This window comes from Chelmon rostratus, chromosome 8 (assembly GCF_017976325.1).
Source record: "Chelmon rostratus isolate fCheRos1 chromosome 8, fCheRos1.pri, whole genome shotgun sequence".
NCBI lineage: Eukaryota > Metazoa > Chordata > Actinopteri > Chaetodontiformes > Chaetodontidae > Chelmon > Chelmon rostratus.
The window spans coordinates 5,548,615-5,575,576 of NC_055665.1; the positions used below are offsets into that span (position 1 = coordinate 5,548,615).

At 42.4% G+C, this 26,962-nt stretch overlaps 1 protein-coding gene across 1 annotated transcript in view; it reads left to right on the forward strand.

The window, feature by feature from the left end:
• Positions 1 to 26,962, forward strand: part of syngap1b (synaptic Ras GTPase activating protein 1b) — a 102,053-nt gene that overhangs the window by 40,450 nt on the left and 34,641 nt on the right. The window contains exons 3-4 of the mRNA XM_041942928.1: positions 17,407 to 17,498; positions 23,689 to 23,810. Of these exons, the coding sequence (XP_041798862.1) occupies positions 17,407 to 17,498; positions 23,689 to 23,810 (214 nt within the window). The remainder of the gene's footprint in view (positions 1 to 17,406; positions 17,499 to 23,688; positions 23,811 to 26,962) is intronic.

A 26,962-nucleotide genomic window follows, 5' to 3' on the forward strand; every position in this document is an offset into this window, starting at 1 on the left:
GTTATACCCATGAGCCTTAGCCGTCATTGCTAAGGATTGTATTGCATCATTGCAGTTGGGAACAAAACATGGCTCCCACTGATGCTTAAAACTCAGTAATTGGATATTTTTTTTACTGAAATGCTCTTTGGGAGTCTTCTGACTTCTGTCCTTACAGGAACAGGTTGACATTCAGGGGAAAACACTTGTTCAGTTCCTTGCTGAGATTTAAATGAGAGGACTGATGACACTCTTGTGTCTGTATGGTAAATATGACGCTACAGTCAGCAGTCAGTTAGCTTAGCTTTGCATAATGACTGGAAACAGCGGTAAACAGAATCAAACAGGGTATAATGTGTTAATCAGTGAGCTTTAGAGGTGCTGGCACGCAGATTTCGTTACCTTTAGACAGAGGCAGACTTGCTGCTCTCACATTTCCTCGGCTAAGATGGTGCTGGCTGTAGCTTCATATTTACCGTACTGATATTAAAGTAACATCAATTGTCTCATCTGACTCTCAGCAAGAAAGCAAATAAGCGTATTTCCCAGAAAGTTTCTATGCATACAGCTTTTTGCCTTTTACTTTTTTTTTTATCTAAGAACCAGATATTTTCTAGCACAGTTGCTCATCATTTAAACTGATGATTCATGCCCATGTAAGCGGGGAAGAACTCTCACTGGCAGCCACCTCACACTGTCTATGTGCAAAAAAATTAAGGGTCATTTATTTGCAGAATCCTGGAGGCCCATAATAAAAACTTCTACTTCGCTGCCCTACGTCTTGCTCGAAAACGCTTCGGCATGGTGGGCGTTTGTCGTGCACCTTTGGCTGCTGATCTGCAAGCCTCGTGCAGTGTCTTACCATGCACTCTGAACTACGGTGCTAAACCACGATTGGATTAATGCTTATGGGACAGGCTGATTGCCTGACGTGCTTACATATGGATTACATGGGTATGAATTTGTACACGTACTGGAGCTGTACAAGCTTCCAAATAAAATGTTGGCTTTAAGCAGATTGAACATGTAGCGAGTGAAAAGTGTTAGAAAGGAGGATGTGAGAGAAACCTGCAGAGACTCACAGAGCCAATGCAACATAAGAAGAGGAAGAAGAAGAAGAAGCGACAGATGAGAGAACAGGACAGAGGGAGCAGGCAGAGGAGAGGAAAAGATTACTACCATAGTGCATCAAGCTTAGCTTCACATCCTTAATGGTAACCATGGAAATAATTATAGAGCAGACAGACAGGCTGTGTTACAGAGAGAGAGAGCGCTACAGAGAAAGAGGGAGGCAGAGGAAAAGACAACGGGAGAGGAGGAGAGAAAGAAAACCATGGGGGGTAAAGTAGCTGAAATGTTTGTTGGAATCCCTAAACCCCGTCTCTGCAGTCTCTGATGATTGGGAACTATTTGACAATGGCGTGAGCAGGAATGTGGTGCAAGTTAAACCCACGTAAAGTCAGTTGAACCACCTTCGTTCAGCAGCTGCAGAACCGAGTTTGTCATCGTTTCAGCCTAATAAGAATCTTTTCTTTGATATGAAGCTACACAGGCATCTCAGGGCATGAATGAAGATATCCGCCACCTGCGTGGAGGTCACATTATTTTTTTATCCACCTTTATATCCCACCAGCGTTGAGGGACCGTGTTGCTGCGAGTACAGCAACAGTACAGTGTCGTAATACAACGATGGTTTAAAAAAGTTGCTTCAAACCCACAGTTGTCATGGAAACAGATCTAAGATACCCTTTACCCCTCTGGAAGTGCTGATTGCTTATCATTGCTGAAAGCCCAATCAATGGTGCTGTCCTTAAGAGTGAAATGAAAAAGTACTTGATGTGTCTTGCATCATTTATACAAAGTCAGACATAGCCTACACTGAGATGTAGAATAAGGGGTTTGGTTGATCTACATAATTGGATGTATTGGCTCTGCGGTTATTAATATGGATTTCTGAGCAGTGTTTATATATTTATGTGGAGAGCATGTCAGCTCGTGGGGAATTAGCGAGGGTCATGCAAGGCATGGGTACAGAAATTAGGATTTGAATTTTTAATTTTGATCGGTCATGCTTCGCCTGTGGGCGTGCAACAGCGTGCATGGGCAGGTGGTACGCGCCAGGCTTCGTGGATGTACAGTATATTGTGCGAGTGATAACATGCTTGCATGCTTCCCACACATTTGCTCCTGGCTCTGAACTTCACACCGTGCTGTGTGTCAGCGGTAGGTGAAAGGGAAATAGAAAGAGAGGTAAAGGGAGAAGGAAGAGAGAGGATAAAGAGTGATGAAGGCTTCTTGCAGGGCTTAAAAATCACTCCAGGTCCCAGTATGGATCCAGCCAGCCCCACCCCTTCTAAACATTTCTCTCTCTTCCTCTCTCTCTTTCTTACACACTACTGGAAACAGAGAGAGAGAGAGAGGGAGCGAGAGAGAGATTGAAGCGCAGGGCATCAGTGCTCTGCTGCTCCCTCCCTAAACTGTACTGCTGTCCACCTGTGCAGGATTATCTCCGTCCAGGCAGCAGACAGGAGACACTACATCCAACATCCATCGCTTGCCAGGCGGATTACTTGAGGATGAACCGCCGTTTGGTGGGAAAGAAGACGAGGCACTAAGTTGCCATTATCGCCTCGGTTTTATTCCGTGCTGCCTGTCAGTTACTGGCACGCGTTCAGATTTTAGGCATTGCAGTTTTTAGACTACTTCTGTGGCGTTTGCTTGTTTCTTGGCCACTCCACCGGCTCACTTCGGTTTTTTTTTCTCTCTCTCTCTCTTCCCACAACGCTCTGTGGTTTTTGGTGCTTGTCCACATTATTTCCGCCTGCATTGGAAATTAAAGCTTCCTTTTTAATTGTTCCTGCTTGCTCGCTGGCTGCCCCGTCGGAGGGGTCCGATCAGGAGGAAACGGCGCAGGAGCGGAGCGGAGCGGAGCGCGTCTCCTCAGCCCGAGCTTTGGCGCACATTCAGAGAGGCGGACCGATTGCGCACCGCACCGCTCCTTCACGCATACATGGGCACGGACACGCACGCTCACACGCACGTGCACACAAACGAATGCACATGCAAGCACGCAGTTCTTTTCCCTCTGCGTGCACACCTAGCTTTTGAATGCAAGTGAACAGCAGTTTTCTCCCGAGTCCAAAGCAGAAACGCGTTTACCTTTCACCCATCCATCCTTGGCAAGCTCATTTTTTGACATGAACAGGGCGGACACCCACTAAGGAAACCATCGCAGAAACATTCCCATCTAAAAGATGAGAGAAATTGGCCTCAGCGGATCTTCCGTCGGTCACCGGAATTGCGAGTGTAGGGTCGGGGCGGAGGGCACCGGGGAGAGAGGACAGGGAGAGGCCGGGGAGGAGGAGCTCTCAGCCGGACTGCCCGCCGCGGAACAGCCGCTGCTGCCGGTGCTCGATAAGCAGGCTGCTGCTGCCGCGGGGAGGCGGGGGGAGGATGAACAGTGCCTCAGTGTGAAATTATAACACTCAGCTGGCTTTGGGAGTGTTTGTTTTTCTGTCGTTTTACCTCTCACTAATTAGTCTGAAGATGCGAGATAACGAACAGTGGCCCACTTAATAACTGTCATCCTGTACTCTTATCAACGTGGCACTTTTGGGTCACCTTAAAGGTAAATTCAGCACTTTGGAGAAGTAAAAGCCTGAAGTTGCGAATTTACCTGTGCAGTACCCTCTGGAAGGACTTCCTCCCACTTAAGGCCACTTGCACCAGTTTAACTTTGTGTATGATTACTTTTTCTCTCCATAGCTTAAGGTGTTTGTAGTTGATAAGTCAGATTCAAGAGACAAATCCTAATAATATTCCTGTAATCTTTATATAGGGACTTCTAGTATGTCTGTGGTGCTCAGTAGTGAGTTTATGGTCACCATATTGCACTTGATGGTATTTTTTATGTCTTAAATATTACTAGGCTATAATATTTCTTCAGAATATTATAAATATAGTTTTCTGTGATATTTGTATAGCATTGTACTTTAAATTTATTATAAGCTCACTGTAGTTCTTTTTCTAGTACACCTTAAGAATTCAATTACTCGAAGATATATCCAGATACCTTAAAGGAGCCCTGTTTCCAGGTGCCTTGGTAGTGGAGGCTGGCCATTTATCATTTATTCATATACCTATTTGTCTATAAAATATTTAAAGGTCATGGATTGATTTAAGGCCAACATTCATCCATTTGCAACATGGAAGTGTTTTGCTGTATTGGGCTTTTGTAATGGAATCGATTTCACTGGCTTTGCTTTAGTTAGAGTCCTCTTGATTCCTTTTTTTTTCTAGGCTAATTTGAGCGCCGACTATCTGAGCAATACTTCTCTGTCTGGAACTTGAACACGGCCTTACAAACCCTCCAGAGGATGGTCACCTGCTAATCAGACAGTCAGACAAACACATGTGTGTCATGACACTTGTTGGCAGGTGCCGCTTGCTGATACACCAACACGCTCAGTTATTTATAGACGTTAATATCACTGTGTGCTTTTGGAGTATCGATTCAGAACGAGTGTCGATGCTCGGAGGAATGTAACACGAAACTACGGAGCTGCTGCAGTTTCAGACACCGAGACTCAGTGGAATACAGGCGGAAGTCAGTGAATGCATCTCCAGTCTTAGCTGGCATCAGTTTACTGTGGGGTCGCATAGATTGGAAACCGAGAGACATTGCCTCTAGAAGTCTGGACACAAAGCACAACAAGCCCCACCTGATCTAGGTAGGACATATTTGTCTTCTTATTTGACTTTTGTCCCCCTGAAATCCTTGTGACTCCCACTCATTATATCATTTCATGTAGGCATATGTTTTATTCCAAGAAAGTTGAAAAATTCTGCATTGTACAGGTTGTTCTTAATATACAGTACTCTGACGCTGATAGTGTTTAACAGTGAGTGTGCCTTTATACCAGCACTCATGTTCTCTGAGTGGGCGTATCCGTTTTACCAATGCCAAACATCGAATTTTGTAGATATATTCGTCAAATAACTTTTAAATACTGCCTAAAAAGCAGTGTCCAAGTACATGTATGCTGTAAATATTCTGCTGATCTTCACCCCATTTGCACCCACCTCTCGCACGATGACGTCACTTTTCTCTGTGTTTCTGTGGGTTTGTCTTTGAGCTCAGGAGCACAAACAGTCCACCAAGCTCCCCATCCGCTGTTTCCTCTCATGCAATGTAGCATTCAAGCAAAAAACTCTGCGTAAAACAGTGTGCATGTTGATCCTTTAATGCTGGACAGTTCAGTCAATTTTTCTTAGCGTTAAAACAAGCTTTCCCAAAGCTACAAGCTCAATAAAAGACCGAAAGACTTGCAGTAAATAATGTACTATGACAAGCATTAGCCCGGGAAATCAGATCAGACCGCACTCTCTTCTCTTTGCTCTAAAAATCAAATAATTCACAATGTGAAACAGAGCCTCAATCCAAAATTAGACCTTTCATTTCTTTGCGTTAAAGCTGCAGTAGGTGCATTAGCAGAAAAGCAGGAAGACGCTCGCGCTCCCCTCCCTTCACCTCCCACTGAAAACAGTCGCAAGCAGTTGATTGACAGCTCAGAATGAAGCCCTCCTCGTTCGCCTCGGATGCCCAAGACACAACATTAACTCCGACAGCAAATAGCAGAGAAATGGCACAATCAATATTACCAAGATTCTGACATTATCTTACTCATTTCTCTTAACCTGGCATGAGAATTGCTTTTGGCTGATTCAAACAAAATGTCAACTTATGAAAATCAGCTTCAGCATCAAACAAACGCTCCAAAGAAACAGAAGAAAACAATAACTTGTTTTCCAACGGCGGCTTGTGTATTCTGAAAGTCAAAGAAACATTTTTCCAGGCAAATCGGCTTTGAGAATACAAAGGATTGTCCAGAATTTTGGTTTTTCTGCCAACTTGGCGCCTACTGTTCATGTAGAGTAAACTTGTGATCAGCAGTCAAAATGTACCATGATGGCACTGTTGGCTGCTGCTTCTTTCTCACTGTGTGTGTAATTTCTCTAGTTTGCAGTAAGAGTAACTGATATTTGAAAGCCACGGTTTAGCTGTGCATTATTATGTGTTATTATGGTATGTTCTGTACTTTCAGCTGTTGTGTAACATTCACACTAGAGATTATTTGACTTATTTATGTAACAATGAGTTTATTTCTATTTTAGTGTGCTGTACATTTTTTCCAGTCAGGCTTTGCATTGCATTTTGTATATTTATATGTGTTGCTGAAATGCTCACTTAATGCATGGAAAGTGACCACTTGATAAATCATTTAAAGGAGTTCTGCAGTATTGCACTCTGATTAAGATGAGGGTGGGGGACTTTTTGACTTTTTTGACGTTTTGATTAAGAATCGTCAAAATTCAAGCAGCAGTGGTAGAGATGTCATTATTTTTAGTTCCTAGTACAGACTTGCCTCTGTTCCATTAGCTTTTGTAACTCAATGCAATTTCTCATTGAAGCTTTACAAGCACAGCAGCACTAACTTACTTTTGTCCATATCTATAATATATCATTTTTTTAACTTTGCAGCTGGAATCTTTCTGAAAGGACTTGTTAACTTCTTTTATCCCATGATGAGCTAGGTTTAATGGGGAATATAGAAATATTCTATAAACTATGCAATTATGTATTTTTTTATTATAGCCATTAACCAGGGCTGGATTTTTAGTTCCTCACGTGTGATTTGATTGTGGTTTTCTTATTTCTGGAGCAAAACCTGTAAGCTCCACTTTCACTTTGGCTCTCTATGAATCATGTTCACAAAAACCCTGGATCCTACATTTCCCATAATGCCTCCCCCTCCCTCGGTTGACACCCACATCTTTCAAACTCCGTGCCTCCAGTGTGTAGCAGAGGCTCGCTGTTAAAAATCTGAAGTCACAAAATGAAACTGAGATTATTTTTTTCAAACTTTAGAAACATCCTCCAGAGCCTCAGAAGACATAAGCGAGTTGTGCACCTCAAGGCCAGTGCTGCAAACTCAACTTCGATGGAGTGCACAGGTCATTTATCCAGCAAATATTTGCTGTTTCCAGCTTCTCAAATGTTAGGATTTTGTGTTCTTCTCTCTTTTAAATGATCGTAAAGTGACTATCTTTTGGTTTTGGTGTGTTGGTCAGCAGTGTGATGATGACACTCGAACCTCTGGGAAATAGTGAAACTCAATGATGGCTCAAGTAATCATGAAAATAACTGACAGATGAATCAAAATAATGAAAATAATTGTGAGTTGCAGTCGTATTTATAGACATCACCCTCAAGTCCCTTCGCATTAACTATAATGGCCGCTCCGCAAATGCATCCTGACACAGTAAACTTGTCGACTCTGCGGATCACATGTATGTCATTCATGGTAACATGCTGTAGCTGTTCGCACACTGTCCATTAGTGATGTGTTCAGGAAGCAGAATGCATTTTGACAGAGAGGTCAGGGTTTGCAGATTTGCTGCTGCACGCCGCTGCCGCTGCTGTGTGATGGATTGAAACCTTGCATGTTATAAATCAGCTCTGTGCCGGCGTTTCTCAGCATCCGCGCACATTTAGCTCTTTCAGAGCGGTTTGAACAGCCGCTGCAGAGCTTTATCAGCTCAGGGAGTGAACAAGACTTGTCCAGATAAAATGTTTCCAAAAAATCATATCCCCGGAAAATTTAGCAGCCTGTAGCTACTGTAGTGAACGAAACCCCAAAACCCCTCGCGGCGCTGGTGCCTCGCTTTACCTGCGGGGCTCTGCATGACAGCATTTATACATTAAATTATGTAATGAGCGTCCCTGATGTAGCGGCTGCATTGCACTTAAAACACAGGAGAAGCTGCCTTACATTTGTAGTCACAGTTCATGGATCAAAAGCAAACAGGGAGCTAACCAGCGTTCTATCATAACAAAGGCAAACATACAAAAAGCCCTGAGCGTTTCAGCGCTATTAAGACACCCACTCCCTCTCCAGCCTCCATCTCTGGCTCTTGTGCCCCCTCCCTCTCTCCATCCGACTCCCCCTTCCTCAGTGCAACTCCCCCTTCTCCCTCCCTCTCTTGTTAATGCTTCTCTGGATGCATTTCCTCCATTTCTCTCTTCCTTTTTTCTCCATCTAGCTCTTTGCTATCCTGTCTTCTCTCCATATAGTCTTGCTCTTGCGCTGTCCCTCCTACTCCTACACGAACACTTACCCACCCCCCCCACACACACACACTGTGTTCCTTTTCTGTTTTTTTAACCAACCTCTTACTCATGTGTGTCTACATCCCTCCCTCCCACTCTTTTAACTCTGTCTCTCTCTCAGTTCTCTCAGAGGGTCTAAGCTGGAAGCGTTTGCCACCCACACATTCCCTCTTCAGCTTTCAGCTTGACATCAGATTTACATTCACAATGAGCAAGCGCAGCATTTCACATGTTGCCTAGCACATGGCTGCACACACGAACATGAACACATGAACTGGGCGTTTGCACACATGTGCCTGTGCTGTATTGTGCTGTATGGGAGATGTAAGGTTCTGTTTTCTTTACATGCTTGCCTAATGCTGGAATTAGCAGCCAGTAAACCAGATTGTCCATCGTCAGACAAGCAGTTGACAACAATTTTGATGATCAGTTATCATTTATGAAGCAAAAATTAAAAACATTTGCTTTTTCCAGCTTCTTAATTGTGAATATTTACTACTTTTCTTTGTTTTATATGATTAAATGGAAATAATTATAAATAAATGGAATAATTTTGGACTGTCACTTGTATAAAACAGCCAATTTAAGGATGTCACCTTGAGCTGACAAAAAGTGCATCTATTGCTGACATCTTATGAACAAAGTTACTCAATAAATAATCCAGAGATGAACTGATAATGAAAATGCATTGTCGATCTGACATTCAGACTCCATTTAAGCCCACTATTGAAGGAATAATTCAACATTTTGAGAGTTATGTGAGAAAATCAATACAACACTTGTGTCAGCTCACTAACTATGGAGCTGGAGCGGGTGGGCCATTAGCTTAGCTTAGCTTAGCATGAAGACTGGAAACAGGAGGAAACTGGCTTTGTCCAAACACCTTTAAAGCTCACTAATTAACACATTATATATGATTTTGAAGACAAACACAACATGGCTGTTCGTGGTTTTAGAGTCAGCGAGTTACATGTTGCAGCTATTTCTTGATTAACAGTTTTTCATCCACCCATCTCTGTTGTTTGCCCTTAACCTCTCGGTGATGAGAAGAACATGCAGTATGTTAATTAGTGAGCTTTACATGTGTTTGTAGATGTATTTTTGAACTTTGGACAGAGTCAGGCTAGCTGTTTCCCCCTGCTACCAGTCTTTATGCTAAGCTAACATAATTGCCTCCTGGCTCAAACTTCATATTCAGCATCCAGGCATGAGTGTGTTATGGATCTTTCCATCTAACTGCATCAAGAAAACAGCTGTTCCCAGGACATGTGATCTGTACCTGGATCTGTGTTAGCATGCTGGGCCACATTCTGTAGCATTAATTCAACCCTGGGCTGAAAAGCAGAATTTTACTGGCCTCTCTGGTTCAAAGTTTCAACACACCAAGACACCAACCCCTTGTGTGTGATAAGAAGCGTGCTTTGGTGCACCTTTAACCACACCCAATAGTGTTGTCACATTGTCCTGGAGTAGACCTGTCCATGGCTGCAAGGTGAGAACTTGAATCTCTTGTGGTCACCTGCACACTACATTTATAGTCTTCGCCTCTTCTTGCTATCTCGACCGCGGTGCTTCCCTTGACCTGCGACACATGTTTGTCGACCAGTATTCTTCACCTTCATGATTCGTGTATTGAGATCCTGCCACAATGTGTCCAGAACCAAAACGACAGGAGCCCCTAATAATGGAAATGGAAACTTCAATAATCAGATATCATTAGCTGTGTCCGAAATCACTCCCTTGTCCACTAATCTGTACAATCGACCCTCCATAGTTTACTCTGTAGTGAGCAGTCGTCCTCTTGCATCATCACTGGCAGCTGTAATTTCACATCTGTAAAATGGGACCCCTCATATGTCGATGCCAGGTGGAAACTGAGCCTCACTTGTGGTGACGGTGATCTGACCAGTGCGGTTCATTCCACGAGATTCGGCGTGACACTTTTTTTTTTCTTCTGTCTCATCATGGATTAAATTCTTAACTGACACACACCTGGCCACCTTTCCAAAAGCCAGAGTAATATCTCAACGCAATGATAGTCACAATGAGCAACTGCGTTATTTCAGACAAGCACGTCTACCTGCTGCGTGACCCCAGCCACACTAAATAATAACCTCCCATGACACGATGATGCCTCAGCCAGGCTGCAGTTTTCAAGTCGGCTTTTCAAGGCTTTACATCATGGCTGAACAATAGTTGCATAATTGCATCTTAAAATAGGTGGAACAAGCGAATCAAAACAAATGTCTGCACACGTTCTGTTAGCACATCATGTCAGTCATCAACAGTGATCCCAAGACTAATGAAGCTTTTAAATGGTTTCGATCAAGTCTCTGTGGCCTGCATCCCATAATGCATTCCTTTGCTTGGTGTGTGTATGGGTGTGTGTGCACGTGTGTTAATGTGTGGCTATCGACAGTGTGGTACAATAGCTCAATGTGTGCACAAATACCTGAGCTCCTTCCCTATTCAGGGCTTCGCTGTATAGTATGTTTGAAACTAAAACGTAAGGTACTTCAGAAAATAAAAATGTTGCCATGGCAACGAAACACAGAGCCAGGGTTGGGATCAAAAAGAGAGAGCGAGTGAGAAATAGATTTACATCCAGGATCCAGACTTTTTTTCCCCCCGTTCCAGGCCGGTGCTTTTGTTCACACTTTAATAAAAGGAATGCTTAATGACCATTAAAGTGAGAATTCAGGTGTTAAAGAAAAAAAGACAATGACCGTGCCATTTTTTCGATTTTAATTTGTCTCTGCTCAATACCCCGGCTAACTCCGCCCGTCTCACATCCCTCCATAAAGACGGTGGATCAGATGATTTATACACTGATTCTGAATGAGTCTTTGCACACGCTGCCGCCCACGTTTCTCCACTCTGTGCATGTTAAGTGTAAAAAGGAGCAGGTACGGTGTATTAGGTTTGAAAAGTGAAATTTGGTCTGTATTCAAGTTGAAGAGTACCATTTTCCAAAATGAGAAATCTGCTGTCGGCGCCTACACTTAACAAATAATACATAATGCAGCATGTGGAGTAAATCCAGGTGCGCCTTAAAAATATAGGTGCTATCCAAAACCGTGTAACTGCTTTATTCTGGCTTCGAATCTTGTCTGAGGGCTTTTTGCAAGTCACTGTGTCACTGGTCCATTTCCAACTGCCTTACAAAGGCAAAAATTGACAATATTCCTTAAAATAAACAGGTCGTAGCATAATGACCAGGTCACAGACACTTTGCCTCTGTTGGATGTAACCTGCAGAAAATGATGCGCTGTGTAATTGAAGCCATTTTCTCTCTGAAGTACTGTATAGTTGGAGACGAGAAAATGTCCACAGGTGTAACCACGAGAGATAACTGGATGGACACGGCACATACAGTATATGCAGTATACACATGCTGTTGTATGTGTAGCTGAAATAAACTGGACCTTGAATGTAAGCAGAAAAAAGACTTTTTCTCAGTGCAGTTTTCTCTTGGTGTCTGTGAATGATTAAAAGTGATGTTTTAAGGTACAAATAAACAATGAATTAAAGATAAGATCCACAAATAATTCTGTTTTAGTGTGAAGGTGCAAGTCCAGCAACAGGTGGTTGCTACGAACTATTAACGTGATGGCAATAAAACGGTATTTTGAGAGCATCATTTCCTTAAAGTACTAACTTACCCTATGAAGTTCAATCTCATCTTAATTAGATGTTTTTCCTGATTAAGCAGAACGTTTGTTTTTAAGTAGATTAAATGGAAAACAGTCACAAATGCAAACCAACAGGATATCAGTTTAGTAAGGAAGATATTGGAAGAGAGTCGATGATCCGGAATGGTTTTCATTCAGTCAGATTTTATTTTCATTCAGTGTTTAGGAGAAAAAATAAACAGTTTCTCCTCTAAAAATGAATCCTTTAATTAGACAAAACAGTTTTAATTGAAGGAGACTTGGAATGACCTGCGCATACAGATAAATGGGTAGTGTTGATAGTTTAAAAAACTGTCTTGAATAAGCTATCATATTAAATCATATCTTTGTTTCCTAACTTTAGAATTCTCTTTTTATAATTGCTTATTATCTATTTCAAAGCCTGTTTTAATTAAGCCGTATGTCCCGTTCTGAACACAATATCTCAGGAATGCTTTGAGGGAATTTCTTCAAATTTGGCACAAACTTTCACTTAAACTCAAGGATCAACTGGTTGGATTTTGAGGGTCAAAGGTCACTGTGACCACACACAAGCAGTTTTTGGACATAACTTAAGAATTCATAGATTAGTTATGACACACCCAAATGTCTCACAGGGTAAAAAGATGAAGCAATGAAGCTAAAGGTCATAGATCATAGATGTCAGTATAGTGATAACTTCTATTTCACCAAAGAAATAAACTTAATACCTTTTATTAAATTCCTTCAAAGTCTTCACTACATGTGCTGTATGAGTCTGGACGGACGTGGATGTAAACTGTAACAATGTCAGGGATCACAGATGAAAATGTCCTTTCAGTTAATTCTGGCACATTTACAGCAATATTTGATAATGTGCACTTTCCCTATTAAATAAACCAATAAACCAATAAATCTGTAATATACTCAAACCTATTACATAATAGTTGATTGATGAATAATTGATGAACAAACACAGTTACAGACTGAGTCACTGCTGCTGTGTGATGATGATGTATGTATGCATGTTGATGAAAGTGTGGCATGTTTGAGCTGCATGTAAGTAATTGCCAGCTGTCTTATTGCAGGAAGGAGTGGTTAACACTGGCTACCAGTAGAGGAGAGCATGTTGCGCTCTCTTGTATTACAGAACTATGTGTCTATTTACTGTATACTTTAAATGAGCAGTAATCTGCCCTCTGTGGCCAATCCTACAAATTACAACTGAAAGGATTAGTGCGGTGTGTCCCATTCAGATGTCTGCCCCGGTGTGGGTAAATACAGAATAATCTGAATACAAGCAGACTGGGTGTTCTCACTGGGAAAGTCTATAAATAAGATCTTTGGAGGTCAAACTGCATTTAAATCCCAACACCGTTTCACTGAGTCTCTTTAGAGATTAAGAAAGTAAATACTTACGTGACGCTGTTGCTCAGCAATTTCTGAATTAAATACAAACTGCAGCAAACGTACAACGCTTGGTAAGACAGTTTACCACTTGTGAACAGCAATCATCATAGAGGTTTGTCTTGCTGTTAGATCACTTACAGCATACTGTAGTATACCAATAAACCATCAAATTAATGCATCAGTCTGTTAATCACAGCCTGTATATCCTCTGTTTGGCTTTATATCTAATTTTAATTGTTCTGTTTTTATCTTTTAACTCTCTCACGTCCAAAAAAGATGTGCCTAGTAGGGCTGTATCTGAATCAGAAGTAATTAATCAGTGTTTTGTAATGTGCTTGTTGCGTTTCTTTCCTTTTTAATAAATACTCAACTTGATCACAGATGTTTTTCTGTATTTATGAGACATATGCACGGCCTCCAGTTAACTCTGTCTGCCTGGCCCACCTGCAGAGCAGCCACTCCACACAAAACCGCTAAAACAACTTACATTTGAGCTTGTTTTACATACAAGTCTCATGTTTTAGTGTCATTGATTACCATTATTATCAGAGAGTGTGCATCCTCTTGCTGCCCTGCGTTTCCATCACACGTAGATTTATCGTTCGATAATTTCGCGACAAGGCTCTGCTTGTAAAGGTTTGAAGCCTGTTGTGTCGTCAAACACAGAAAACAGGTATTTTGGTAGTACACACTTTCTGTGCTTTTGGGGGGAAAACAACAACAGCTGCGATTACCTAAAGCAGACAAAGACCTGGTTGATTTCCAACAGAAATCGAGACTCCCGCCCTAATGAAACCCTCCACTGGAGGATGTAATACAACACGTGTTGTCTCTGAATCTCATGACTCCAGATTGCACCTAAAGCGTTGGGATAGTACAACAACTCACAGACTGCTTGTTTTTCTGATCGCACTGTCTATAGCTAAACCCACAGAAACGCACCCGAACTTCAGTGTCTTTTACCATAAGACTGATGCCAGTTGAGCCCTAAATCACCATTCTTTCCTTGGCACAATCTGCTCCCCCCGAAGAAACTAATTAGTTCGGGAAACAATATATTCTGAGGTAGATCCTGATATCACTGTTCTGAGGCCTTTTAATTGAGATGACTGCAGTTATAATGCATACATAATGATGGCGTAACCTCCAGCCGAACGGGGCATCACCCATGACAATTCCTGTTAATTAACACTTCTTGCGGAGTAACAGACACCTAAGAAACTGTGAGTACTACTGTGAGAGAGTGATGGCAGCCACACAATGAAGAATATCTGAAGACAGTTCATGAACTGAAACTTATTCAATATCTCTAAAATAAAGAAGATGGGAGTGGAACAATTTAGCAGGACAATAACGTTTAAATCCTTGAAACAGTTCCAGGTACTGAACAGTGGCATTTGCTGGTTTATAAGGGTAGGTTTTAATTTTTTGTAATAAAAAGGTTTGCCGTTGTTTAACCCTATAACAAAACCCAGTTTTTAAGAGACCAAAATTAACTTCATGCAACAATCAACTGTCAGAAGTGCTCTTGACACCTTTTAATGGAGCTCGATGTTGAGATCTCCACCTCCCCTGTGATTTATCATTAAGCTTTTCATGTAAGACCCCTGCTCTCTCAGATTTAGTTTCCACGACCGGTCACTCGTCCAGCCGACAGAGTGTGATTCGGTAGTTTTGAAGCTGTGGATTTGGGCAAAGAGACACCGGTGGATGGTTTGATGCCTTGGCTGGGTGACAAACACCTTCGCGGTCATCGTTTTCCCTCGTTGCGTGGGTTGGAGAAAATGTTAGGATCGCAGACTGAGAGACGGGCAGGCTCGCAGTGAAAAGATTGCCTTCTGGACAGGTAAATGAAAGAGAACGAAAGGACGAGGGTGATGAGGATGAAAGAGGGATACAGATAAAGGTAATATGGAGAAAATGGAGGGTTCCGGATGCCACACATATCTGACGGGGAGGGAAGCAGAGGACGGCATGAAAACAAGAAGAGGGTGCAAGGAGGAGAAGGAAAATGAGAGGGGAGAGAGATCAGGGGCTGAAGAGAGGTAGAGGGATAAACGCACTATTTGAATTATGTAAAGTAGCTGCGTGGGAGAGAAGAGGTGTGTGTGTGTGTGTCTGAGTATTAGTGTGTGACAGAGGAGGCTGAGAGCAGCGGTAAGAGCCGAGACAGACAGCATGATCAACATGAGGAGTCAGGGTGAGAGAGGCCGCGATGCTGGAAAAACGAACAGCCTTACCTATGTTTTCCAGGAGGGCTATCGCGCTGTAGGTTTTTCTTTGAAGGGGCCACGCTTCAAAACAAGGAGAGGAACACATGAAAAGAAAACAGGAAGAATATGATGTGCTTTGATAGCATCCGGCTGTAGTTTAGAGACGATTAAAATGATTATCTAAGCAGGGCTTCTACACAGGTGCTCACCCGGGCTTCTGTTCGCCTTCGTCTGGTGTAAATGTGCAACATGTTGTCGACTTCTCAGAACTTTATATAGTGGCCCAGGAAGTCCCTCAAAGGCTGGAATTGTGTTTGTGCTGGCTCCAGGGACGGCAGTGTGAGCGTGAAATATCTCAACAACGTTCTGATGAGTTGCTATGAAATTTTGTGCAGACATTCATGGTCCCCCGAGGATGACTCCTAGTTTCTTTGCACCAGCAGGTTCAAATCTCCTAAAGTCTGAATTTTCCTCCTGTGCCACCATGAGTTTTTTTTTTTTTTTTACTGGTTTTAAGTGAAATGTATCAACATCTATTGGGTACATTACCATGTAAGTTTGATTAATTGTGATCACACACCCAATACCATAAAAATTAATGACAATCCTTCCAGTTGTCCTTTGGGTTTGGCTAGAAAAGCGGCAGAAACAGTGTTTTTGGGATATGAACACTGCTCAGACCCATTCCTGCTCCCATTTAATGGCACACGGCTATCAAGGTGAAGAAAGACTGAGAAAGTTCCGATTGCAGGCTTGTGTTTCTGTGTACGTGCAGCTGAGGTCAGAGAACATCATGGATACTAACTTGTGGATACTTGATATTAAATTTTTTTTATCAACGTACAATGATGAGATATACAGAATTTTGTCTTGGAGGCATCCGTGCAGAAATGATGACAACCTTTGTTTTATCTTTGTTCTTATAGCAAGTTATATAGAACTGTCACAACAAAATGAAACGTTTTAAGATCTTAAGAGGGAGAATAATTTTGGTTTTAAGCCTCCAAAGGTGGTCAGACAGACACACCTGAGATCCTCTGCTCGCAAGGGCAGCACAGTTTCACAATTTCATATCGTACAAGCAAGTACAAACAATTTATTGACTTATAGACAAGCAGTGAGATCTGCAATTCTGCCATTACTGAAAAGTCACTTCTATCATGTGGTGCATGTACAGGAATTCTGGACACTGGTGCAGTCTGGTGGTGCATTTGGTTAAAGGACGACAGGGACGGCTCACAGGCTGAAAACAGGCCATACCTACATACATATGCATTCAACAGTGACTCTGTTTTTTTGTGCAATTTGTGCTCAACAAGGCCTCCTGTGTTCTGCTTCCTGTGTTCTCTAACTGTACGTTTACACTCTCTCCATCATCCATCAAGCGTAGGACAGGAGTTTATTCCCTTACTGACCAATTCAGTGCATTAGGCACCGACTTGGCTGACAAAAGTCAATAAGTGCTTTGTTTGTTTAATGCTCACTCCTCTCTATCCATGCATCTCCCGGTCCCTCCCCTCCCCCCTCCCCTCAGCGTGCAGACTGTTAACATTCACCTCATCTGACGTCCAGACAGAAAATCTATCTCTCCAATAGTCCCTCGCCCACTTCGTCAACCTCTTCCCCTCCGCGGGTGAAGGTGCAGTAGAGTTTTGTGTGTGTGGCAGTAGGAGCCGCAGCAGTGCTGGTGGATGGGTGTGACCCCGCATGGTTTTATTTCTACCTCGCTCACCTTCGACCTCCATCTAGCTTTCATATTCTCTCCTGCCCTCTTTCATTCCTCCAGGCAGACTGTCAATAACAGCTCTCCTGTTGCTGTTTATTTCCACAATGGCCCCGTCTTTCTCTCTCCACGTCCTCTCGCTCTACCCGAGTCTTGGCGCCGCAGTTTTTTTTCTGTCCTCATTTTACCTCTAATGTTTCCCTTCCGCCGTTGTGTATTAGAGTCTTACCTGTCGACCTCTTCTCTTTCTCCCTCTGTTAGATCATCGCGCCCGGCGGAAGAGCATAGCCACCGGGAAGCAGCCCAGCATGGAGGTCCCTCCCACTGCCCCCCTTCAACCCTTCCGACAATCCGTGAGTAACCCCCCCTGTTCCCGGCCTCGCTCGCTGCCTCCGACCCTCTCGCTGTCCCTCCTCCCTCCTCCTGCCCTGGGCCCGCCGCACACCTGTGGCCGTCGGGCCAGCGGTACCCCGCCTCACCCTTTCCCCCTCTCCTTGGCTGTCTCCCCCTCCCTCGCCTTGTGCCAGCAGCAGCAGCAGCAAAAGGGCGCCAAGAAAGGGCCCGGCACGCCCCCCTTGCCCCACTCGCTGCCCCTCTCCCCCTCCCTGTCCTTCACCCTGCCCCACTCGCCTGCCGCCTCCTCCTCCTCCCCCCCCTTCTTGTACTGGGGCGGAGACTGGAGGGCTGCTGGTTCGAGTCCAGTGGCGGGAGGAACGTTAATTGCACCACTTCCCCCGTTTGAGGTATGTGACACAAACATGGCTGAAGCAGAGACACTGGCTACATTCACATGCATGTTCGAATGTTGGGATAACTGGGTTTGGTCACAAAAAGGGTTAAGGCCTTTTAGCATTTAGCATCGAAACATGGAAGCATGTTTATGTTTACAGAAATACTAGAACAGAACATATTAAAGGGTCATACCAGTGTTTGCAAATTTTAGAACCTTTAATACAAACAGAATATCTTCAAATGCATGCTATAAATTATTTTTTCTACCCTTCCAGGCAGCCACTGTCCTCCATTAATTTCCCAAATGGTATGAAGATCAATTAGTAGGCTCTTACATACTTGAGTTGTGTAACCTGCATTAATGTTTGTCAAAGTTACTTCATCATTGTGTGGTAAAGTAGTTTAGGTGCAGATTGATTTAAAAGTGCTTTGCTGCATCCTGTTAATTTGTTCACTTGCAGAATTACGACCTCATCGCTAATGACACAAAATAATAGAACTTCATGAATATGTTAAACACAAAAATCTGTCCTATTCAATCAGGTGTAAGCAGGCAGGATGAAACAAACAAGATGACCAATAGTGGAAAAAACAAAACATACCATCAAACGTAAAAAGGCGATACAGAAAAAATGTAAATAAAGGCCAAAACTAATATAATATATAACTAATATATAATATACGCTACTATTATGCTAAAACCACAATTACTTTACCTTTCAGTGAATTATATATTTTATGGTGCTTCATTTAGTTTTCATTCTTTTGTGTTTCATATTATTTTATTATTACTTGTTGTTCACTGGGATGAAATACACAACTCAGTCAATTTCATCTCTTTCAGAAATGAATGAAAACCAATGGACACCTGGAAGGGCAGAAAAAATACGTTCAACTGTGTAAAATAGCAGCATGGCTTACAAATGTGATGTAAAGTGAATTTGACTCGTAGTAAGTGGGTAAAAAACACGTAAAACACCTGGTATGATTCTTTAATGCTAACAAAGAGAAGCAATATAAAAGAATATGCTGTTACTGTTACTCCTGGGATCATCGTGTCTGTTTTTTTGTACCAGAGACAACTTAAGTCAAAGCGGGAGAGCGGAGCTGGCAGCCAAACACGTTCTGTCTGAGGACAGAAATAATCTGTTTATTGTTTTATTCATGGCAACAGAAACTCAATCACAAGGTATCAAACATGCACATAAAAGGGCTTAAAGGATAGATTGGTGTCTTATTAAGTTTGTGCCCAGTGGTCTATGTTGCCCATCTCCTTTCCTATTATTTCTGCTGGTGTTTGCACACTGTCGCTGTGGCTGGAAATAGCAGGACTTGTTTTCCTCTCCTCACAGGGAACTATTTGCTGCCCGTTCACTGTTGCAGTATGAAAAATAGATTCCACAGACTTGAAAATTACAGAAGCCAGATCATCCATTAGAGTAATGTGAAGCCTCACTGTTTTCATATCAATATTTCAGGTTTCTGACTGGATGAGCAGGCCTGATGAGCGGGGGCAGTGCCACAATGTGAAAACAAAAGTTTTTGACAGTCACAGACAGCCTCTGTGATTATCCTACATTTGCGTACTGCAAATTACCTGACGCTAGTGTGACCTGCATATTCCCACCTGTGTGCAATTTGATTTAAATACACTTCCCAAAAAAACAGGCAAACACTAAAGACCACCATCCAAATGCTTATCAGTGCATGTTCAGGAGGTCAGACTGCAGCCAATCATGTCACATCTTTCACATGAGCTGTGGTGTGAGCCGACTGCGAGAGCCTTTTGCTCTCTGGCTTTAGTCTTTAAGGCAGTGCCTCCTCCCAGGCAACATATGTAGGTAACCCTGTGAAACAGCGCTGAGCCTGGGCAGAAGAGCTCGTTAAAATCATTAAAAACATCACAGCAAAATACTTAAGTAGCATGTTATTGGCAAAATGTAGCGCAGCGGCTGGGGTTCGAGTCCAGCATGGGCCCTTAGCTCTCTCCAGCTGTCACGATCTAAATATAGCAGAAATGCCACGAAATATTCAAAAAAAAAGTACAATATGTTCCTCTGAACTGAGGGCAGAAGTACAAACCTGGTTCCGAAAAAGCTGGGACGCTGTGTAAAACGGGAACAAAACAGAATATGATCATCATCTAATCCCTTTTGACATATATATACAGGTTGAAGAGCAACAAAAGACTGGTAAACAGGTTGATTGGCAACAGGTGATAGTATCATGTTGGGTATGAAAGGAGCATCCTGGAAAGACTCAGTCGCTCACAAGCGAGGATGGAGCAAGGTTCACCACTTTGTGAACACATGATTGTATAAAGGATGTTACTACATGGGCTCAGGAACACTTCTGTTTTCTGTAAGCACAAGTTAATTTGCAAATGATTGCATTCTGTTTTTATTTACACAGCATCCCAACTTTTTGGAATCAGGGTTGTATAAATACTCGGGTTAAGTACAAATACCCGAGTGTTGACTTGTACAAGTGTCCCCACTGGTGCTGGTCGCCCAGAATTTAGCCCAGACAGCACTTCATTTCATTCCATGTTTGACAATTAGAGTTTTAAAGATGAATATCTAATTACATACAGCTACTTAATGTGAACGGCAGCAAATGGGCTGAAACACTAAAAGACATCAGTATTCTCCTCTAACCTGAAATGAACCCAAAGGCGATCAGCAGCCGAGCAAACGCAGCCACTGGTGATGGAGTTGATGATCCCCCACATCTTACTTCTACCTCACTTTATTGTGGTTTATTGTGACTGAGGCTTTTCTCCCTCTCTGTATTGAATACTTTGACTTTTTGAGACTTAAAGTGTCAGACGGAGCGGCTAATCAAATCAGATTTAGTCATGCAGGCTATTAGCTGGGAACCAGCAGATGGAGCCAAGTCTTTATTCATATCCTCAAGACAGGCTTCAAAGCCATTTGACTCATGCCAGATGACGAGGTGTCATTTCCCTCCAGTCATTCTCCTCCTGAATAATGCTGTTATGCTATACGTATATAAGCAACATGACTGAGTCTTTAGGAGGACCTGGAAGCTGTAAGAGAGAAGCTTCTATAGGGCGCAGTGGTACATAAGACTGAAAAAAAAAAAGATATTTCATGCATATTTTGAGCTCTAAAGTTACCTTCACAGTTCACATTTCAAGGTCTAGACTGTGAAAACAGCTTTGAAATTTGACATTTATGGCCCACAAATGTAATAACGTCTTTGTTTACATTTAAATATGCTTTTAGTGGGCTAAAAAAGATATTTGAGTGGGAAATGTCACATCTTTTCAACGTAGCTTCGCTGTTTGCTTAGATATTTCTATACAAATGACTCATTATATTGAACTATTAATTACTGCCCATGTTATAAAGTGGAATATTTTTCTTTGAACAAGTGAGATTATCCAGCCTTTTTGCAATTTTCTCACTTGCTGTCAAATAATTAAGATTTTATGAAAATCGGTGGGTTTTTTCATACATTTAACACAAATGCTTCTCTTGGTCCCGCTTTGAATGGACAGGAGTGTACAGGACTTTGTTGTATGAACTGATCACAGTTCAAGTCATGATTCAAATCTGTCCAATCAGGCTTGTTTGTCTGTCCCAGTACCCACAGTTACAGCCCTGATGTTCACACACCGCCACCGTGGGAAAGTACCAACACACAGAACACTTAACTCACACTTTATACGTGCTTTTTCCGCTTCAAAGACGTGTATGACGAGTGTGCGTGAACAGTATTCATCAGTTCATCTTGATGGGATCACATATCAGCTGCTGTCAAGATAAATATTGCCGATCTTATTCTTTTATCAGAGATTTTAAGGAACGTGTTGTGTTTTCAAACGCATCCAAACAGAAGAAAAACCGCTGCACTGAACACTGTTTAATATGCAGATCTGCAGCAGCTGTGACATGACTCTCTGGCTTGGGGGGGTTTTCAGAGAGTCAGCAATCAGATAAAATAGTGACTATCAGAGCAAGAGATGGACAGATTTGATACAGTAAACAGAGCTCAAAGAAATGCTGATACATCTCAGCCCTCAGCACAGTCTGACAGGACAGAAGCTGAGCCGACCAACAGAGCTAAACTCAGACTGAACACGACTTAATGGACGTGATTTGGCCACTTGTGGAAGACGGATATTCATCCAATCACAATGTCATTGCACGCTCCCAAGATCATACACAGTATGTGTAGTCTGGCTCTCTCAGCCCCAGCATTCATGAAAACAAGACTGGAACCCACCTGTCAGTGCAGTCACACCTGCAGGTTGTTGTCTTTCTCCCTGAAACCTTCTTTGCTTTGTTTTTTTTTTTTTTTTGTCCTTATACACCTGAAATGAGTTTGAAGAAAATGACAGAAACACATTAACATGTCAGCCTATTTAATTAAATTAATTGTTTATGTCAAGTCAAAAATATATCTGTAAATCTGCACCTTTTATTGAGAATGGATTTATGTTATTTAACTTTGAAAACAGGAGATGGAAAATGATTAAAACTAGTCAGCGTCTGTGGACTGTTATGTGGATTGAGCGACTCAGGGTGACGTAGTATAAACAAAGTGTGGGAGCCACAGTTCCAGATAACTCGATTTAATTGCTTTATCTGTCATCTGATTGTGACTGTAGTGCCGTGTGGTTGATCCCACTTATTTGTTCCAACAAATCATCCGAGCTTGATTGTACCATTTAAAATATTGGTATTTGAGTGAGTGACGGGATGTCCTCATTAACCAAGCATGTCCCACTGAGCTCTGATAAGTACGAGGAGGCACTTTACTCCTCTCAGGGTGTGGGTATTGGGACTGACCCTGATTACAAACCTGATTCCAAAACAGTTGGGACGCTGCATAAAACATAAATAAAAACAGAATGCAATCATTTACAAATGATCTGTGATTACCGACAACAGTTAGACGTGTTCCTGAGTCCATGTGTTAATCTCCTTTATCCAATCATGTGTTGACAAAGTGGTGAACCTCGCTCCATCCTCGCTGTGAGTGACTGAGCCTTTCCAGGATGCTCCTTTCATACCCATCATGATACTATCACCTGTTACCAATCAGCCTGTTTACCTGTGGAATGATCCAAACAGGTGTTTTTGGAGCGTTTGAAACATGATGCTGCATCAAATTCAGAATAAGCAGATATTTACAAAAATCAGTGAAGCTGATGAGGTCAAACATTAAATATATTGTCTTTGTACTGTTTTTAATTGAGCATATATCAAAAATGATCAGTAGTCATTCTGTTTTAATTATGTTTTACGCAGCATCCCAGCTTTTGTGGACTGGGTTGTATAATAATAATAAATAATATCTTGTTTCAGCATCTCAGGTGGTTTGATTTGATCATCTATGGAAGCTCATGTAGGACAAACTGTACCCCTGTGTGAGACTTGTTGTTGGACTGTATGGCACACCACTGCCCACCACAGGATCTGTTACCACACTGCAGCTCTCTGTGCCAAGTGGACATGTGTGGGTGTATGATTTCTTGTCGTAATAAATTTACCTTGTGCTCTCCCCCCATCACGCATCATGTGTCTCATTTGTGTGTCTCCACCTGATTTTTGTGTTACTGAAATGCATCTGGCACACACCACGCCGTCTCCATGGAAATCATCTGGCTTTATTTCTCCATCACACTCACAACACGTCACTCTTTCTCCGTGAACCACACTTGTCTCAACCCATCTTTTCAAACCCACGTCTTTACGTCTGTAACTCCGCGACATGCACGTGCTCCCTCCCGTCCTCCATGCGTTTCCCCCTGTTGCCGCTCTCCTCCTCCACCCGCTCCAGAGTTTCCTCAGTAGAAGGTTGAAGGGCTCGATCAAGAGGGCTAAGAGTCAGCCCAAACTGGACCGAACCAGCAGTTTCCGCCATATGATCCTCCCCCGCTTCCGCAGTGCCGACCAAGACAGGTCAGTGAGCGAGTGTTTGTATTCATGAATGAAACCTGTCGCTGTAAATCTTATGCAATCTTTTCCATCTGTTTGTACAACCTGAAGCATCTTTCTCAGCCAATCAGGAAGTTGGGATGTGGTGGGAGATGTACTCAGATACCAATGCAACAATGCATACATGAAATAACAAGTAAAAGTCCTGCATTCTCAGACTGATGTCCTCTCTGACTGATATATTGTTGCATGTGACATGGTTAGCTTGTTGCCTCTGGTGCATCAATGTTTTTACTGCTGTAGCTGTTGAGGAGAAGCTAGTTGTACCTACGTTATGTACAGCTGGAGGTTTAGTTCACTGGTTCTCTGGGTTGTGCCCACTCTTTGGGGTCATCTGATTGGTCATGAGATGATTAATGTGACAGGAAATAAATTTCTGCCATACACATTTATGTCCATATATTTTTGCTTTGGTTAAAAGAAATACTGAATATTTTGGCCTCAAACAGTTATTTAAATGAAACCGCGTGAGAAGTTTAGAGACAAAATCTCTCTTTGGTGAAATTACTAACGACTGAAGACTTTTGAGACATGACAAGAGGCCCTGACGCAATATATGTTTAAGGTACAGAGAAAATAGTAAAAAGTGATGTAGTTCCCTTTGTGGAGTACAAGTAGAAAGTAAGTAAAATAGAAATACTCACAGAAAGTAGAAGTACTGCAAAATCATACGTAAGTACAGCACTTTAGTAGTATCCACCACTGATCCATCTGTCTGTCTGTCTCTTTCTGTCTGTCTGTCTGTCCCTTTCTGTCTGTCTCTTTCTGTCTGTCTCTTTCTGTCTGTCTCTTTCTGTCTCTCCATCTATCATTGTTACAGACTGTTGTTTATCTTACACTCTCATGTCCCACCACAGTGTCACTTACAATTAAAGCACTCAGCACCGTCGCTGTCCCTCTGCCAGGGTGATGAAAAAAGTTCCCCCTCTCTCCATGGCAACCAGCAGACGGCCATATGGCGGCTGTACAGACCATAATGAGTCAGTGGGAGATTTGCTTAATTATACCTCCTCTGTATCGTGTACACAGTCGTAGCCGCGCTGGCGTTCTTCAGGCAAAGCGGTGCAAGAGGTGGACGCCTGTTTGTGTTGGTTTCTGCAGCAAAGTTTCCATTCGAAGAAGAAAAAGAGAATAAATTAAAAAAGAAGGCACGATATGAAAGTTGAAGTTTCCAGCAGAAGTTTAACAATTAGTGTGGAATAAATTGTAAGTGTGACATCAGCTTTGTGTATTATTCTAGCTGTAATGAACTTTTTCCACTGTGTTTAACCTCTTTTGCATAAAAACATCTTCTCTTTTTACATAAATTAGAAAAGGAGGCGTCCTCAGTATTTTTGTTTAGTGCTGCAATTACTGATTAGTTTCATTATCACTTCATCTGCATATTATTTTCTAAAGTATCAGTGTCACTTGTTTCGTCCAACCAACAGCCGAAAACCCAAATATATTCAGTTTACTGTCACATAAGATGAAGGAAAGCAGCAAATCATCACAGGTGAGAAGCTGCAACTCGAGAGTGTCTGAATTTTTGCTTAAAAAATGTTGATTGATAGATCGTTAATTAAAAGCTGCTCAATGGACAAATCAAGTAAATTGACAAGCTGAGTCGCTCTGAGCTTTAACTTTGTCCACCCCAGTTGATGTATACGCTCCCATTTGACAGCTACAGCCAAGACAAACTCAAACTTGGAAAGTGAACAAGGTCATCCTGATAATCTAAACATAGGACAGAAGTGCACTCAGAGGAGCGCTAAAACCTTTTCTGAGCCAGGTGCCTGCCAAGGTGCGCTTCCACATGATTTATTCATTTGGGAAGGTTGTGGATGTGCATCATCCCCGGCTGGTCTGAGGACACGCAGGCCAGCGGACAAAGAAGTCAAGAGCCTTGTGAAGTCGAGGTTGTTTTCTCAGCTCCTGGTTTACTCGGGATGTTTTCTGTCAGGGATGTTGGTGAACATCTGCAGCTTTGTTCCATTTTTTTTTAAACTTTATTCATCCGGAGAGGGTTTGCTCAGAACGCAAAGCCTTTTTCAGCATGGGCTGAAATTCATGCAGACATAAATGTGCCTCTGAGCTCCCAAACAGGCTCTAAAATTTGCAGTGATATATATTTATGCATGTTTTTTTTTCAGTAATTACTTTTAACTGATTGTTCATGCTCAAATTCCTGCTGTGTCCCACAGTTTCCTTAGAATTCTATAGGTCAGCCCTCATATGGCTCCTAACTCTTACGTAAATATACTGTGTGTCTTACATGTTTTTTTGTCAGCAGAGCGTCAGTGTTCATTTTTCCGATTTCGTGTTTAATCTATGAAATGTAAAACAAGCCCGTCTCTGAATGTCTTGCTCCGGACTAACAGGTCAAAAATCAAACATACAAGCTGAAACAGCAAATGTTTGACGTCTCTGTTTGATTAAATGACTTCAGAAATTGTTGTAGATTAATTTTCTGCCGATGGACTGCCTGACTAATTGCTCCAGCTCGCCTTAAATCTTATTATCGCTGCAGTGAAACATGTTCTCAGTATCATGAAGTTTGGTATCTGCTGACTGAATCCTTGCTCCAGATGTTCGTTTCATTCGTGACGTGTTAAATATCATTTGCAAGGTGTGTGTGTGTGTGTGTGCGTGTGTTCGTGTGTGTGCGTGTTGTCGTTTCATGTTGGCCTCTTCCTGCACTTCAGCTCCCCGCTGAGACCTTGCATAGACCTTCTTTTACCTCCAGCACTCTCGCTGTCTTCTCAATCCCCCCCCCGACCCTCACACATCCTCCTCCCCTCTAATCCGTGCTCTCACTTTCTTCCTCTCCAAAGGATCCACTGTTTACATAATCAACGTGGTTTCCTCTGAGAGGTCTTCTCTCTCAATCCCCCACCCCTCACCCCTTCCTCTCTCACTCATCCTTTCTCTTACATCCACTCGTGACCTCCCCCACTCTTTCTTCCTCTTTTCTCCTCTGTATTTCCCTCAATCTGACTCATTCCTTTGGGTCTATTTTTATCTCCCTCTCTCTCTCTCTGTGTTTCTCTCCCTCACGATCCCCCTATATGTAATCAGTGCTCTGTCTGATGAACGTTATGATTGAACGTAGACAGCGGCGCAGGGGAGAAGCCGAG